At 42.0% G+C, this 18,036-nt stretch overlaps 1 protein-coding gene across 3 annotated transcripts in view; it reads left to right on the top strand.

Annotated features, from left to right (window-relative positions):
- ATP2B4 (ATPase plasma membrane Ca2+ transporting 4) overlaps window positions 1–18,036 on the top strand; it is a 190,778-nt gene that overhangs the window by 140,041 nt on the left and 32,701 nt on the right. For 2 of the 3 annotated variants that reach the window (XM_042463089.1, XM_042463090.1), the window contains exons 5-10: window positions 405–530; window positions 1,178–1,303; window positions 4,174–4,209; window positions 6,921–7,082; window positions 13,050–13,264; window positions 14,907–15,149. In XM_042463089.1, coding sequence (XP_042319023.1) covers window positions 405–530; window positions 1,178–1,303; window positions 4,174–4,209; window positions 6,921–7,082; window positions 13,050–13,264; window positions 14,907–15,149 — 908 coding nt within the window. The remainder of the gene's footprint in view (window positions 1–404; window positions 531–1,177; window positions 1,304–4,173; window positions 4,210–6,920; window positions 7,083–13,049; window positions 13,265–14,906; window positions 15,150–18,036) is intronic. The other variant, XM_042463091.1, reaches the window with a different exon arrangement.

Below are 18,036 nucleotides of genomic sequence, written 5' to 3'. Positions count from 1 at the left end.
GGCACCCCTAGCCAGCCTACCCAGTAGTGATGAATACAGTCCAACAACATCTATAAATCCATATGATTCCCCACTCTCCAATTTATCATGAATTCAGCATACAGGGTGGGGAGGCTTATCTCTTGCCTTCCAGTGTGATTGCATAGCTAGAGATTTAAAACACATTATTGTTAACACTAAAAAGAAACTTGCTAGGAAATGAATAAGTAAGCCACCTTTTGGCTTTATTCTCAGTAAGGATTGCAGCACCTGTCCCTGTAACTGAAATAAAAATAGAGACATTGCTACACATTATGCATAAAGCACAATATGTAGTTTGATCTTCATACATGACAGGTGACATGTTGGTTTTGTTGGCAAATGACTGAACACTTTGATGATCTGTTGATTTATGCTTCTTTCAGGCGACTTGTTACCTGCAGATGGGATCCTGATCCAAGGCAATGATCTGAAAATAGATGAGAGCTCCCTTACTGGGGAGTCAGACCAGGTGAAGAAATCTCTGGAAAAAGACCCCATGCTGCTTTCTGGTAAGTGTGCTAAGTACAATAGCCTGTCCTGTCCCTTTTATTTGTTAGGCCCAGGAAGTTGGTCTTGAACTTTGGTGTTATGGTATCACCTTATCAGGTGAGCCTGTATATATAATAAAAGTCCCTGCTCCACTGGCCATCATTATTGGAGCTCCAAAGAGTTCTGTATGTCAGGGGAGCAATTTTGTGATATTCCACTGGACCATTTTGTAAATTCCTTGTAATTATGGTGTTAACTGTTCTGAGTGTTATTCATTTAATTGGGGGGTTGGAATAGAAATATAATAAATAAAATCAATAAATAATCCCCCTACCCTGAAGCAAAAGATTAGTATCCTTGCCTATATTTGCACTAGCCTTAGTATGTCAGTTATTATGGCAGCCCCACATAACAGACTTGTTCCTTTCCTTGTGTTATGCTGCTTCTCCATTGAGAGAAACCAGTTTACACAGGCATGCCATGGATACTGTGGTGTATGTACAGAATCTGGCCATCAGTTGCTTAGTCTAGTTTTGAAAGAGTGGCCAGTAATGTGACGTCCATTGCCTATTTACTATCTCAACTACTTCATTGAATGGATTGGATTTTTATTTAAACTTTTGTTTCTCTTTTCCACATTGCACCTTTTTTTAAAAACAACAATTAGGTACGCATGTGATGGAGGGCTCTGGTCGAATGTTGGTCACAGCTGTGGGTGTCAATTCACAAACTGGAATAATTTTCACTCTTCTGGGTGCTGGAGAAGGGGAAGAGGAGAAGAAGGTCAAGAAAGGTAATACTCAAGAGCCAGGCTTTCTGTGGGAAACATCTTCTTAGAATTCTTTAGCCTTATTGACACTTGATTAATAGGGGTAGGGAGTATATACTTCCTGAGTATATCCAGATTCAGACTTTTGGGGCTTTGTGAAGAGATACTGGGTGTGGGGTAACTCTATATGTTTAAAGTTATAAACTAAAAATGTAGCCAGTATAGGTATCCCAAAGAAAGAATACCAGATGTTTGGGCTCAAACGGTGATGGAGAGAACTGAGGTCTGCACATCTTGCTTGTAAACTTTTCAGGAGCATCTGGCTGGATCTTGTTATAGGACCCATAGCCTGACTCTTCTTTTGTTCTTTAAGCTTTAAAGGGAAGGTTTTACCTTTTGTTAGGATGATCCATGTCTGTTGCACACCTCCTATTCCAAAGGCTTGAGTAGAAAGTACATATTTTTAAAAATGTTTTGTTTTGTGCTTATTTTAATCTGAGCATGATGACGCCTCTGCCTAACAGAAGTTGGAATAAAGGAAAATAAAAGGATGTCTTTGTTTTGTCATTGTCCTTGTGTGGGAGAGGTGTCTTAAAAAGAAGTTCTGTTTCCCACCACCACCAGCTGCTATGGTTTGGGACCAGTGAAGACAGATGCCATTAAACACTACTGTTTTTGTAATGAATAATCAGGAATAATTTCTGTAGCACTGTTAATGTGCTGTTTTTAACCCCCAGAACAACCCTGAAGAATGTCATTTTGATCCCCATTTTGTAGAATAGTAAGTTCAGATGGGACAGCAGCAACTTTGGATGTTAAATATGACCCAAGCAGGTTTATATCAAAGCAGGCAGACTGATCCTGGACAAATTCAGCTGCATGCCTTGGACGATGCTGGCTGTCACTCACATAAGCTGTGCTAATTCACACTAAGTTTTACACAGTAGCTTTAGTTTCCAAATATGGCTTTGATGCTTTCTCACTTGCCCTCTGAAGACAATTGGTATGCAGTTAACAAAAACAGAAACATTGCCCACAGGTTGGATTTGCTCACAGTTGTCAAAGGAGGCATTTCTACTTTAAATACATTCTGGCAAGTCATGCAGGGAGAAGTAAAGTGACCTGATGATGAAATCTGCAGCATTTTTTCAAATAAAACTATACAAAAAGACAGTGCTTGTCAGTTGCATTAAAGAGTCTGAGACAAGAGGAGAGATGGCTGGGCTATTTTTCCAGTAGCCAGCCTATCCTGTCTCTCCACATGCACAAAAGTTGGTTCTTCTTGTATATTTTTTAAAATATAAAAACCAGGAAAAAAATTGAAATGGCTGCAGCTGTAACAGCGTGCCTAATAAAATGGCTTTTTAATTTGGGGGGGGAGAGGTTGTTACAAAATCCTTAAAAAAAATCCATCCAAGATTTCATAAGGCTTCTCTGCCTATACACCTCTGCAGAAACATTCTCTCTTACATTGGAGAAGGCGGCATGTTCCAAGCAGTGATGACTATGGGGCATTCTCTAGTGAGCCCCCAGGGCATGCTGCCCTCCACCATCACTAGAGCTGCTGAACCGAGGCAGAAAGTCTGATGTCCTTTAAGCAGAGAATGCCATCTTCATCAAAATAAAATTTAAACAATAAGTGTCCTAGTTGAATGATGAAAGTAGTTGGCATTGTATTTGGAGAGAGAGCTTACACACACACACACACACACACACACACACACACCCCATTTTATTTCATTTTTTCCAAATTAAAAAAGAGAAGCTCACACACTGTAAAATAAAACATCAGCACCAGGAAAACTATTGAATATATGCATGTAAATCTTTATGCCATTAATCACATAATGCAGATTTATTGCTCCAACACACTTTTATTTGTTTATTTTTACCTTTTGTTCCATACATAATACTAAGGCACTAGATGAGTGGTAGCAACATGGATTTTTCTACAAGTGATCCAGAGCTCCTTCAGCAGAGGTGATAGCTCTCTTTGATCTTTACAGGTTTATATGGTAGTGTGGACCATGGACTTATATGGTTAAGGCATATGCAGTATGAGTTGTAATTACAAGCAATTACAAATGTTTATGAACCAGCAGTGTTTATAAACTGTTTCTGTTAGAGATTTGGATTCAAGATCTTCAGATAAAATGTAGGCCTCTCTAGATGCTGTTTTGGAGAAGTTTTGAACTTCACTTCTGTTATACAGGGATCCTGTTCCTGATTAAAGGGAGGTAGGAAAGACTTTACTGTTCATCTGGCAACCTCAGTTTTCTAGCAGAAAGTTGTAATCTGTAGGCAGCTCAGGACCCTCCAGAGATTTTTTACAATTCCCCAAACATTAGCCATGCTGTGGCAGTTGTAGTGAAGGTTGTCTGCCCCTGTACTAAAAGTAGCTAAAACACTTTTGAAAATGACTGATTCCAGAAGGCTATATGTAAAAGAGATTGAGTGTCTAAATCAGAACCCCCATTTGGAACTGTCACCCAAGGATAAGCAACTGGCATAATTACACAAGGCATTTCTTGCAGTGCTGGGAGCTGAAACTAAATTCATCATAGTACCTCCAAACATCCATTAGTTCTAAGAGCATTGTTCCATTCGTTTAGTTGGATGCTTACTTCTGTAGCTGCTTGCTGCTTCCTGGAGTGAGAATGAGTTGGAAGGGGGGATGTGCCTTGGCATTTACATTGGGGGAAATATTGAACTTCTCCATCCCTTTTTGTGATGGTGCTCAAATGGCACCTGTGCCTTATATAGTCCCCTCCCCATCTGGCAGCCTTCCCTAAGAGAGCACTGAGCCCCCGCATACGGGTGTCCTCGCCAGCAGGCACATCGATATCAAGAACCGTGTGCTCAGTGCTCCACCCTTTCTCTCTTTGTCTGAACAGGTAAAAAAACCGGAGCCCCTGAAAATCGCAACAAAGGTAACCAGCCTCTCCATCCTTTGAACCAGCACCACACTAACTACTGAGCATTCCTCCTTCCTTCTTCCCATGAGTCTGTGCTCTTTGTTGCTACGGCGGGAATCTCGCCTTGTTGTTCTGGAAGAGAGTGTAATGATTATCACAGTGCTAGCCACCCACCTTTTTATTTGTTTTTTCCTTCTGCCCACTTCTTTTCTGGGACAGCTTTCCATATATTCTGCCACAGCACCTTCAGCTTGTTGAGGCTTCTGAGTTGGCATTATGGGTGAAATTTATTTGTATATCCCCAGTGAGGTAACCATGTTAGTCTGTTGCAGCAAACACAACAGCAAGCCCTGTGTCTTAATCTTAAAGATGAACACATTTTATAAGCTTCTCTAGACCATAGCCCATTTCATTAGATGAATGGAATATTACTTGAGCAAGCAGATAATTCGTACCTGTGAATGGATGGAAGAATAATGAAGTGGAACAGAAAGGCAAAAGGTATAAATGTTGATGACAATCTTAACAATGGTAGTTGAACAAGTGGTCATTGACACTGTGGCGTAGATAAACAGACTTTCACATTTATGTCTGTGCTGTCACCTCTCAGCAGCTGTTAAATTACCATTGTTAAGATAATCATCCATGATTTTGCAATGCTGTTCCTCCATCTCTTTCTCTCCCCACTTATGTGCATGAATATCTCAGGCAATACTCAGTGCATCTATCTGATGAAGTGGGCGACAGTCCATGAATGTTTTTGCCAAATGAACATTCTCCGTGACCCTTTGTTTTTCTCTTACACATGTACATTGCTCCCACTTAAGTTTCATAAATGTCAATTTCTTCATAAAGAAAGGAAGGGCATCATACACAGAATTTGAGACAAAATCAAAATGCATATAGGACCTTAAGAAGGCTCCTTTTTCTCTCAGCTAAACCTATGAGGTTGTGTCATACCTAAAGTCTGACTTATCTTTTGGATGCTTTATTTATTATTTTAGGTTGATGTGGTCTCTTGCTTCCTCAAAATTACATGGAATTTATGTCCCTACCCACAGCCTTCAATCTAAACTTTTAAAAATCAGCTCCCTGTGGTGGGTTCAGCATATGTAGCCATTACACTCTGTTCTTCTCATGGCCTTTTGATTCGAAGTGAGTGTCTATTCTCTGATATGTTTCACCCCCTGTTCTTTCCAGGCTATGGTGAAGAAGCCCATTTCTGCACCTGTCTGTTCTCCCTACTGCACCTTCACCTTTCTCTTTCTCTCCCTTTTCTCAGCAGTTTTGAGTTTTCCCTTCTTCTGATCTGAACTTTTGGGTTATTTTGGGGTTGATTCTCCTCTCCTTTCCCCACCCCTGGTCATGCCCTTAAATCCTAACTGTGCAGATCAGTTATAAGGCATTCACACACAAGAATTCTTTTGAAGCTATATAACTTTGGTAGTGGATGACATGTCTATGTTTGGTTATGATGAGCAATCTGTATTGCACTATATGTTTAAAAATGTAATAGTGTTTATAAATGTCCAGATGAGCAATACAGAAGAGATAAAAATGTTCAGCATTTGGCTTTGTTTAAAACTTTTATTTATTCTAGGGAATTAGGGACATAATGCCCACCTCTTAGGTTATGTGAATTGCTGCAATTATGCTGATATGTATCAGTTGGTGATCTGCCTCCTGGATTTAGCAGACGGTCTAAGCATTTGGAACTAGATTGCAAAATTATAGGAGAAAAGGAGAGGAAAAATGGACTAACAGATTCACTTCTCATTAGCTGACAGCCCTTGCTCCCTCATAATTAACCTTCCTCTCCCGCTCCTTTCTTCCCACCTTCAATTCCACAAATTTTGCCTGTGAACAGTGAAAAGCAGTACCACCCAGTGCATTAAGAAGGCATAATACAAGGGATCTAATAGGAAGAAAGCTTTTCAAGATTTTGGGAATTATTTGCCAGAATATTCTCTTGAGATCACCTTTTAAAGTGTGAATTCATCTTTTATGCTGTATATCCTCCCAGAGTCTGGAGCACTTGTAGATTTCCTTTCGGAGTATTGCACTCTCTCAATGACTGAACTGAAGCCCTCTTTCACTTTCTCTGTCCATCTGAGCAGGTGAAATTTAAAAAAAAATCTGCATTGTTTACTCTTGTTTCTAACTTAGCCAGTACTGCCCTCTGCCAAGGTGCTGGATGCTAGATTTAGTTATGCCATGGGAGTTTGTGTATTGTAAGTGTTCCTAAATTAGCTTTTTTAGCCCCCTCCATCTTGCCAGCGCAGTAAGGTAAGTATTGATAAGATTCATTTTACAGAAATTTTGATAGAGGAGATGCCTTGCACAGGGACAGGCAACAAATCAGTAAGATGATCTGGGAAATAGATCCTCACCTCGAGTTGCAATTCCTTTGCCTTCCTAGCAAGGCTGCCTTTCTTTCCAAGTGTAGTCAGCTTAACTGTTGGAATTGTATTTTCCTGAGGGGGGGAGATTTTCACAAGCTGAAGCAGTCACTTATTCCAGAGGGATGTGGAGCAGAGCTCCATGGACTTCCTAGGTTTCCAAAGTACCAAGTGTCGATGAGTGCTGTTGGGGTTCCTGTGCACTGGGATTTTCTCTCTCTTTCCCTCTCACTCTCTGTGCCATCGTTCCTTCTTTTCTGTTGCATATGGCTCTAATTCTGCATTGTTTTCCCCACTCACTTGCTGTTTGTTTCATCCTGGATCCAGCAAAAGCACAGGATGGTGTGGCCCTGGAGATCCAGCCACTGAAAAGTCAAGAAGGGGTAGAAAACGAGGAGAAAGAAAAGAAAAAAGTCAAGGTCCCCAAGAAGGAAAAGTCTGTATTGCAGGGCAAGCTCACCCGCTTGGCAGTTCAGATTGGAAAAGCAGGTGAGCATGTTGGAAGGGATGGGATTTGGCTACTTAATAGCTTTCTGCAAGGGCTATTGCTTGGTGGTGACATTGCATTTTATTAAAATGAGATTTGTGCATAAAGAAGGAAAGCAAGCCCAAATGAAGCATCACAACTCTCAAATGCAGTTCTGTTTAAGATTTACATGGTGCACAATGTGACTTAACCCGCAGCGTCTTTTGGTTACATGTGAAACTTGCTTGGCCTTAGTTGGACTATTTGCCCATCTGATTTAATGTTCAACTCTCTTAAAACAGACCTGGGCTAGCTTCCAATATCTTTTTTGGAAATGCCTGGGATTAAATCTGGGAATGTTTTCAAGAGTTTTCTGTGTTCTGACTAGTTGAGTGGTAGAGCACATGCATCGTAGGTTGAAGAATCCATGTCCATCCTCACCAACTGCAGTACAGAGCTGTCATGTACATGGGATTATCTGAGAACTTGGAAAACAACACCTCTAATCAAAGGAAAGAGTACCGTGGCATTATATTTGGTATAATTTAGACTGCCCTTTAAAATGTTAATCATTAGCCCACAACAGAGCTGATGATGATGATGATGATGATTGAATTGGTTTCCTAAGAGCAGTCTTTCTCAACCTGATAACCTCCAGATGTGTTGTGATTACAATTTCCATAATCTCTAGTTGGCATGGTCACTTATTGGCAGTAGTAATGTTACAGTCACATCTCATCTGGAGGATGCCAGACTGGGGAAGGATAACTTAATGGCTGATATAAATACAGATGTATCCAGCAAAACCTTCATACTTGTTTTTTTTAAAAAACGCTCAGATAAAAGCTGCTTCAATTATTTGGAGACAATGCAACTGAGGTAGAGTAGCCCATTTTCTCTCTTTGACAGTTCTCCATCACAACTCTTCCCTTAAAAACTGGGAGAAGGAAACTATTAGGAGTTTCATTACAAGAGGTTTCATGTTATGTCTGATTAGGTCTATGGACCATATTTGAAATGTCAATGGTGTAAATTGAAATGTATTTTTGATGTTACCAAAATTGGAACCCTTTCAGAGGAAGGAACAGGGTTGTGGTACCTAGACACTAATTGCAAGGCATGAAAAGCATGTTTTAGATACAAACACAAGGGAGATTTAAGCTGAAACACCCCAATTATTGGGGGGGGGGGCTTTTTGGACTACAGTTCTTTCCCATCAGAGAAGGAGCCGAGCATCCTAACTTTGGGTGGCTCTGCCCACTTCGGCTCCTGATAAGAGATAGAGAAGAAAGACAAAAGACCCCTGGCCCCACCCCCATGGACAGAGCCGCCCGAGGAACCCCAGTCTTCTTCCTGCTTTGTTCCTGGTAGGACATACCTTCTACTCTCCAGAGTGTTTTTCGCTCCATCTGCTCCCTGGGACTGGTCTGGCGCATCTTTTTTCTTTCCTCAATCCTTTTTCCTCTCCTTGCTATCCTTAAACCCCCCCCCCTTCCTTCCCTCTCCTTTACCAAACTCTCCCTCCTACTGCTCTCTCCGAGATGGCTTCTGAGGAGGAGGCCAGAACACCAGGGGAGCTCGCCTCGGGCCAGCCCCGGCTTTGCCAGCTGCGTGCACTGTGGCTTTCCCATCACCCGATCACAGCCCAACCTCCAACTCCTGGCTCATCTGCAAGGCCTCATGATTGCAACCATCGACTACCTGCCTTGGGCGAGATTTCATGCCAGACTGCTTCATTGGTTTCTCCTACCTCACCAACAAGCCATAGTGCTCAAAAAGCCCAAGAAGGTTCCTCTCAACACAGAGGTGTGTCAGTCACTCCACTGGTGGACCTCCAAGGCGATCTTCAGGGGGAGACCCATCTGGAAGCCACCCAAGATTCAGATCACCACAGATGCCAGCCTGCGGTGATGGGGGGCCTATTGCGGGGCTCACATAGCTCAGGGCAAGTGGAGCCCGATAGAACGCTCCCACGGCATTAGTTGGCTGGAGCTGCAAGCAATCCATCTGGCACTTCACTCCTTCCAACACCTGATCCTACACAAGGCTGTTCTGATAAGGACAGACAACATTACGGCAAAGGCCCACATCAACCGACAGGGCGAAACCAGATCCAGATCTCTAATGAAGGAGGCCAGACTGCTCCTGACATGGGCCAAAACCAACTTGCTCTCTCTAGACGCCGAACATCTTCGGTGAAAACTGAACTCAAAGGCGGACTGGCTAAGTTGAACAGACATAGACCAGGCAGAGTGGAGCCTTCACCCGGAGATGTTCCTGTACATCACAACAGAGTTGGAACTCCCGATACTAGACCTGTTCGCCTCCCCGGTCAATGCCATGACCCCGAGGTTCTTCTCCAGATTCCAGACAGTAGGAGCAGAAGACATAGACGCCCTAAACTGTCATTGGCCAAGGGGTCTTCTGTACGCCTTTCCACTGGTACCCCTCCTATCAAAGTTTCTGTCCAAGCTACGGTCGATCAGGTCGGAGGCCATCCTGTTGGCCCTGGCATGGCCCAGACGTCCTTGGTTCTCGGAGATCCCCAACCTCTCAATCCAGAGTTTACCTCTGCCCATCTGACCAGACCTACTGGCTCAAGGTCAGATTCACCATCCCGACCCAGCCTGGCTTCAGCTACACGCCTGGAAATTGAACGTCACATTTTGAATGGATATGGATACTTACCAGAGGTGATTGAGTCCATCTTGGCTTCCCTCGTTCTGACGAGGCGGCCAAGATCTCCCACCACCCCCAAATTCGCAGACTGCTCAAGTGAGTGGCTAACAGAGCACCGCCGACCAAACATTGTTTCCCCTCCTGGGACCTTCATGAGGTTCTCAAGGCACTAACCATCCAGCCTTTTGAGCCGTTGAGAGAAGCCCCCCCTCAAATTTCTCACTTAGAAGACGCTAATCCTCACAGCGCTCACGTCGGCTCAGCATGTTTCGGAGATCGGCGCCCTTTCTGGTCACAATGAATTATGCATAATCAGACCTGACTCAGTTCTCCTCAGGCCTGACCCAACCTTCATTCCCAAGGTAAATTCGGTGTTCCATACATCCCAAGACATCATGCTTCCTTCCTTCTGTCTTCATCCTTCCAAAGACTTGGATAAGATCTGGCATACCCTAGATGTCCGGAGGGCCATTAAGATTTACATTAAGAGGACTTTGACCTTCAGGAAGTCGGAAGCTCTCTTCATATCCTTTCGACCAGGTCCAAAGGGAAAAAAAGGTGTCAACTTCCACGCTATCAAGATGGATAAAACAATACATTGTCGCATGTTACAAAGCTCTTAACCTTAATCCACCGCAAGGCATCACTGCACATTTAACTAGGAGCGCAGCTACATCAACAGCCCTGACCACTAACGCTCCCCTGGCCGAAATTTGTAGAGTGGCCACCTGGAAGTCACCATCCACATTTGTCAGACATTATAAATTGGATTTTTTCCAATCAGCTGAGGTGGCCTTCGGCCAGAGGATGTTACAACAAATTGTCCCTAGATCGCCCTCCACACCAGCCAGCCCGCCCTAAAGTTTGGTGGCTTTCCTAAATCCCAAAGTTAGGATGCTCGGCCCCTTCTCTGATGGGAAATGGAACGTTAGACATACCTGAGATACATCCTTTTCAATCAGAGAAGGTCCGAGCATCCTCCCCACCCTGTATTTTTCTGCCTACTGGCGCGGGTGGGCAATCTTTAATTTTTTCCTCGGTTGATCATTGCTAGTCATCGACTGAGGTTCCTCGGGCGGCTCCGCCCATGGGGGCGGGGCCAGGCCCCTGGTCTTTTGTCTTTCTTCTCTGCCTATCAGGAGCCAAAGTGGGTGGAGCCACCCAAAGTTAGGATGCTCTGACCTTCTCTGATGGAAGGACGTATCTCAGGTAAGTCTAACGTTCCATTTTCAGCTGTGTGAGTCAATTAAACTGACCAAGAACCCACAAAGTCTTGTCACTCCATTTTTTTAAGAATCCAGATTTAAGTGGGATTTTTTAAAACAGGAAGAATTAATGAATACAACTCACAGTAGCACAATTCACTGTTTGCTTTTCATTTGTTTGTACTTAATTATCTCTTGCAATATCAGTAGTTTGTTTGCAGCTGTGAACGTAAAAAAAGGATATTTACGGTATTGGCAGTCAAAATATTCTGAGTAATGAGTCCCAAGGTCAGTTCAAATTCTCTTAGGTGTAACGTGGTCTATACACACTGTTGTAGTATGTATGTCTCTCAAATAGTTTCTGAAGTGCAGAATAGCAAAATATTTTTGGAGAACTATACATAAAATAATGGAAAAAAGTCTGCAAAAGAAACTACCATTCCTATCTGAACTAGTATCTCCTAAATATAACGGAGATAGTGAAGGAGAAGCTAAATCAATAGGAAAAAAGCATACTAATATATATGTTAACAGCGGCATGCACTGTGTATGCAAGCCAGTAGAACTGTGAGAAGGGACCCTCAACTGAGGAATGGAAAGTCAAACTTCAGGAATTGGCAACAATGGACGCGCTGTGTATGTTTGATAAAGGGAAAACGATACAACAATATAAGGAAACATGGGGGAAGATAATAAAATTATGGTCCTAGAATTAAAACAATTTGTTTATCATTATTATTATTATTAACCTTTATTTTATAGATCTGTAAATGTACACAGCACTGTACATACAGAAGTTTATCGCACTGAGGTTAAAATGTTCCCCAGTGTGTTCTAACGTGCCCGCGCACAGGTGCACACGGAACATGATGGGAACGCGATGGGGCCAAGAACCCCATTTTACCGCACACTGGAATATCGCGTTTGCTGCCGGGCGTTGCAATTGCATTCCTGTTGCGTTCCAGAGGGCGCCATTTCTGAGAACTGTAAAGCATTCTCAGAAATGGCATTTCCTGGAATGCAACGGGAACGCAATTGGAACACCCAGCAGCAAAGGTGGCGTTCCAGTGTGCAGTAAAATGGGGTTCTTGGCCCCATTGCATTCCCGTCACGTTCCATGCGCGCCCGCGCCGGGGCACATTAGAACGCACTGGGGAATGTTTTAACCCCAGTGTGATAAACTTCACAATCATTTTAATAAGACGGTTCCCTGCCCTCAGGCTTACAATCTAAAAAGACACGAAACAAAAGGTGTAGGGAATGGTGGTGGGGAAGGGGATCAGGTCCTGGAGTTCATCTCTCCCTCTGAGGCCTGGACCAAGGCAGATGGACCGAAGGGAGGGCTCTGTTTCTTAAGGGTAGGCCCAATGGTGTTGGGCCTGCCATTTCACTCCCTCCAGGCTGGATGGCTTGCATTTCTCTCGCTCTGGATGATGGTGGATGGAAGGGGGGTGCTCTTCTTTCAGGCAAGGCCTGATGGAGTTGGGTTGCCTTTCTTTCCCTGTGGATGATGGGAGATGCAGGATGATGGTGGATGTATATTTTTGAGAATATATAATATATAAGAAAGAATTCATATAGATAATATGGTTCTGAAATAATATAAATAATATAAAATAAATGGAAAAATGTCAAGGAAGATATATCTTTATGTAACTATCTACTGTAGAAGGTCATTTAGAAGAGAAAGAAATATACCTCAGTGATATATATATATATGTAATGTAGATTAAATAATGTAGAGTATACCATACATTGTATAAATTTATTTTAACAATAAAAAATATAGTTCCTGAGAAAGAAGACTGGTTCTGTTCCATTTGAAAGCGAATGTGAATCTCCTATTAAGCTCTGTCTCTACTTTTCCCAACCTGGTGCCCTCCCATGAAATTTCATCTTCTATGATCCTTCATTGTTAACAATGTTAACTGAGAGTGATGAGCGCTGAAGTCCACAACATGTGGACAACATCAGGTTGAGGAAAACTAGTCTAACCAGTAAGACCTGTAGACTTCCTTCTTTTGTGGCTGTGGTGCTGTTAGTCCTGTGATGTGTTGGAAGCCTGGTCAACATCATTTAGTTTTTCTCCCCCTTTCTCTTCCTCAGGACTGATCATGTCAGCTATCACAGTGATTATCCTGATGTTGTATTTTGTGATCGACACCTTTGGGATTCAAGGAAGGGCATGGCTGGCTGAATGTACCCCCATTTACATCCAATATTTTGTTAAGTTCTTCATCATTGGTGTCACTGTGCTTGTGGTCGCTGTGCCTGAGGGCTTGCCCCTGGCAGTCACAATCTCTTTGGCTTACTCTGTGAAGGTGAGAAAGTGGAATTCAGAGGATATTCTGGACTTGAAATAAACTGTGGGGAGGGATAGGTTCAGGATAGAAAATTTTGCAACTTTCTCCCCATCTGTCCTATCTACCCATCTTTCTTTCTTCTTTAGAAAAGAAATGTGAGATTTGAGCTTGCAAAAACAGTGAGAGAGTGACAAGTAGATGCCTTTTTCTTTGGGGAAAGGACCATTGGTAGATTGGTAGATGAGCAGATTCAGATTTTGAATCCCCCCCCCCCCGAAAAAAAATCCCCTTTATCTTGCAGGCTTTCCACAGGGTTGGTGGGTGGCTGCTTTCCCATGTGGCCCCCACTCTTTGTCTGGTGCTGCTGCTGAGGTCAGAACAAGGTCCCCAGCCACACTATCAATACTGAGCACCTCATTCTGATCTCAGAGCAACTCGCACCCACAGTGGCAGCACCCAATGATGAATGGGGAGCATGAATGAAAAGGTAACTGACATTCTTGCTAAAAATCCTCTGAAAACCTGCAGCAAATTGTGAGTTCTTTAAATGTGGATTAGAGGAAAGAAGCCCCAAATCAGGTACAGGTGTTGTGAAGACAGTCAGGACCCATTTTGGGATTTTGACCCTGCATTGTAAAAGCAGGACACAGTGAGCCTGGGTGGAATTCAGGGTAAATCACCCATGTAGACAAGGCTTGAATCTTCCTTCACACTGGTTGCCTCTGCCACATGTGGGGGGCAGCAAATGAGCTTAGAGTCTACAACTTTACAGTACTGTCCTCTGTCACTCTCCACTGCCCAGTATCTGTAGCCTGAAGCTGGCTCACTCTTCCTAATAAGAGAGCTGATCCTGGTCAGATCAGTACTGTATCCAATCTGGATAATTTTATGTGTGTTCATTAGAGATAATTCTGTTTCTGTAGTAATGTGCAATTCATTTTTTTAAAAAAAGCATGCATGAATCTTTAAAATACAAATATTGATTCAGATACATATTTTAACATTTGTTTCAAACTACCCATTTCTATATGTGTTTTTTTCCTAAACTGCCTCTCTTAATATTAATTTGGTCCTATTTTGAGCCAAGAACTGTGGCAGAACATTTGGAGAAGTGGAAAATCTGACTGATGAGCATATTCCAATCTGCACATTAGTCTGAGAGGTGTGGATCAGGTCAGTTCTCATTAGAATTCACAAAAACAGAATTTGTCAAATTTCCCCTATTTTGAGGCCTGTGTATCTGCACTTTTTGTGGCTAGATATATATGAAGAAAAGATTAAAACTGATCCAAGTAGAAGAGGCTGACACATGAACCTCAGTGCTCAAAAATTATGTCAGCCACCATTCCAAGGGCTGAAGAATTAGATGGACTTAATTTATATCTGTTTACTTCTCCTACTGTTTTTATTTTCATGTAGCCTCTAAGATCTTACATCATAGAAATGGAGCTTTTGGGAACACTACTGAAGACTGGAACTAGGGGTGTTTTTTAAAATAAGCTAAATGATTTCTAATGAAGCAGATTTGCAAAGAAGCCAAGCCCCTAGTTTTTATGTCTTTTCTGTTCTAGGAAGATCCATGTTCTACTGATGTATGAGCCTTTCTCCTACTGTGTCTCCTACTGCTATTCTCAGTAATTGTTGTATTTTTCTTACACAGAAAATGATGAAAGATAACAATCTGGTTCGTCACCTGGATGCTTGTGAGACAATGGGCAATGCCACTGCTATCTGCTCAGACAAGACAGGTACTCTGACCATGAATCGTATGACGGTGGTGCAAGCGTATGTGGGTGACACCCACTATCGACAGATCCCTGACCCAGAAGCCATTCTGCCCAAGATTCTGGATCTCATTGTCAATGGTGTTGCAATAAACTCTGCATACACCTCTAAAATTTTGGTGAGTCACAGTTACTTTATTATCAAAGAGCTAGAATCTGAAACTTTCTTCAGTCTGCTAGGATTTCAGTGAGATTAGTTGCATGCTCAGAACCTGAGGATTTCCATTCTGTGGCAGAAGGACTGGACACACTCACATTCCTCTGTGTATACAGTATAAGCTTCTGTGTGTAAGGTCAGGCATTCTGTCATAGGTATAAATCAGGGCCTACACAGGACTTACTTGGTGTGATCTTTGCATTTTCCCTAAAAACAAATCTGTACCATTCAAGTGTTTCTTTAAAGCAGTAGTGGACAACATGGTGCTATTGAGATGTTTTGGATAACAATTCCATAAGTTCCTGACCGTGAAGTAAGAGTCCAAAACATCTGGAGGGCATCAGGTTGCCTACAACTATTTCAATGTGTTAAGAAGAATGTTTTAAAAAGTCCAGTACTCATTGCTGCCTTGTTACTCTGTCTCCAAATGGACAAAATTAGCCTTAGCAGGCCAGGGAGTTCTCTGGAGACAGTTTCTTTGAAGTCATAACAGCCCCTCCAGGCCTCTTCTCCACCTCCTGACTATCTGAAAAGCCAGGATGCTTCTGGCATGACAACCCTGCCACTAAACTGGTAGCAAACAGACAGAAAGTTGAGGAAGAGACTGCTAGGTTTTCCCCATCTCTGGTACCTGCTGTCCTGTTGGTGCCTACCAACTACAGTGATACCTTAGTTTCTTGGCACAGAATAGGTTGGAAAGGCTTGAGCTGCAGTAGTGAGTTGGGCACCTGCTCACAGTGGGTTATTCCTCAATCATACTGTATCTACTGTTTTTAAAAGGCCAGATGCTTGCACATGCCCACTCCATCCTTGTTCATAGGTATGTGTTTCTCAGCTGGGTAAATGTATATATGAACTTACTAGGTCTCTGATTTGGAGAATATTCTGTGAAGAAAAGCCACAATGCACTCCATGGAAGGAGAGCAAGTCACTTGTCATGAAGTTTTAATATGCATGTGTCTTGCTCAAGGAAACTTCAAACCAAATTAATCCCTCTTTTGGGAAAAGCAGCATATGCTGAATGATAGGGGTCTATTATTGCACTTGGCTGCAAGTTACATATATTGTCTGCTCAGTTTATATATGCACTGTGGAAAACACATAGTACCCTCCATTTGTTAACAAAATGGTCTTTCCTTCCAAATGTAGAAGGAATGTCTATACTAGTTATATATTATCAGTTATTTAACCAGTAAAGTACCGTAACCAGTTATAAAATACCACTTATTTTTATTTTAATTCATTCTTTTCCCAGTGACCAACATGTATTATTACATTAGATTGTATAACTACCTGACCTTTTAAATTGCAGCTTTATAAACAGTAATGTCACTCTTCTTGCAGTGCAACACTTAATGTTTTATGTTTAACAGGGTGTGGCCTCACTAAACAGTGGAGGAGGTGTGAGTGGTTTAAATGCTGGCATGTGCTGTTCCTCTTGCCCTGTTGTGAGTGCTAAAGCAGCAATAAGGTGAATGTAACACAGGCAAGCAGCTTGTGGCATTCAAACTTGTTTGCGTATTTTTTAAAGCAACTATTTCTTAAGTTTTAAGATACAAAAAATAAGGAATTATTTTTTAAACTGTAGCCATGAAGACAACTAACTACTTTTTTTGAACCTTTGAACTACAGTATATTGGCCTTGGAACTGTAATGATAATCAATTACATTTTAAAAGCAAATTTCCAAGTTCTGGTGCAGCTCTGTTCAAACTGTCCATATGTAAACCTCCAAAGCTTCCCTGTGAAGTTGGGAACAGCTGAACTGGTGGCTCCTCTGATCTGGAACTGACAAGCAAGGATCTGTATACGCACCAGTCAGTTTGAGATCAGAAGAACCCTCTACTTGACAAATCTGACAGGTAAAGAAATTCTGCTAATATCCTCTTTCACAGGTAGGAACTAAAGCTTAAAGAGATTAAGACTTTGACTTCTGAAAGATAAAAATAACACCCATCCAACTAACTGGCTTTGGACTTAAAAAAGCCAACAACTTAGTGTCATTTTACCTTTAAAATTCCACCCATTAGCAATATATGCTTCGTACTGACAAATCTAGATGCTTTTCATTACATTGTTACTTTATTATGTTTTTCCACTACAGAGCTCAGAGTCATTGTCACACAGTACGAGATGTTAAATGCATTTTTACATTTAACATGCAGAATTTTAAAAAATGATGAGAGAGGCTGATAGTTATCAAGATTGCAGCAGGTGTGGAGGAGGAGTGTAATTCTTTTCTCTCCTACTTTGGTGCTAGGGAAAAACAACAACCCTCTTTTGCAACTGGTATTTGCAGAGGGAGGTATCCCTAATGGACACTAAAAGAAAGACATATTGAACAATTAGCGTGGCTCTGAAACTAGTGCTGGGATTTGTTACTATAAGGTGTGGCTACAGCTATCAGCCTACATGGTTTTAAAACAGGAATGGGCAAATGTGACCTTCCAGATATTGTTGGGTTTCAACTCATAATTTCTCAGTAAAGGCTGTTGTGGGGCTGATGGGAGTTGTAGTCCAACAACATCTGGAGAGCTACAGGATGCCCACTCCTGCTTTAAAAGAAGATTAAACCTATTTAAGGATAGTAATATAGACATCGCATTATGATGGATGTACAGTCGGCCCTTCTTATACACGGATTTTTTTATACACGGATTCAAGCATACATAGTTTGAAAATGTTCAACAAAAGTATAAATTTCAAATATCAAACCTTGACTTTCCATTTTTTTTATAAGGGACACCATTTTGCTATGTCATTGTATTTAATGGGACTTGAGCATACACGGATTTTTGTTATACACGAGGGATCTTGGAACCAAACCCCAGTGTATAATAAGAGTCCACT

Source organism: Sceloporus undulatus, chromosome 4 (assembly GCF_019175285.1).
Source record: "Sceloporus undulatus isolate JIND9_A2432 ecotype Alabama chromosome 4, SceUnd_v1.1, whole genome shotgun sequence".
NCBI lineage: Eukaryota > Metazoa > Chordata > Lepidosauria > Squamata > Phrynosomatidae > Sceloporus > Sceloporus undulatus.
This window is presented reverse-complemented; position numbering and strand designations above follow the sequence as displayed.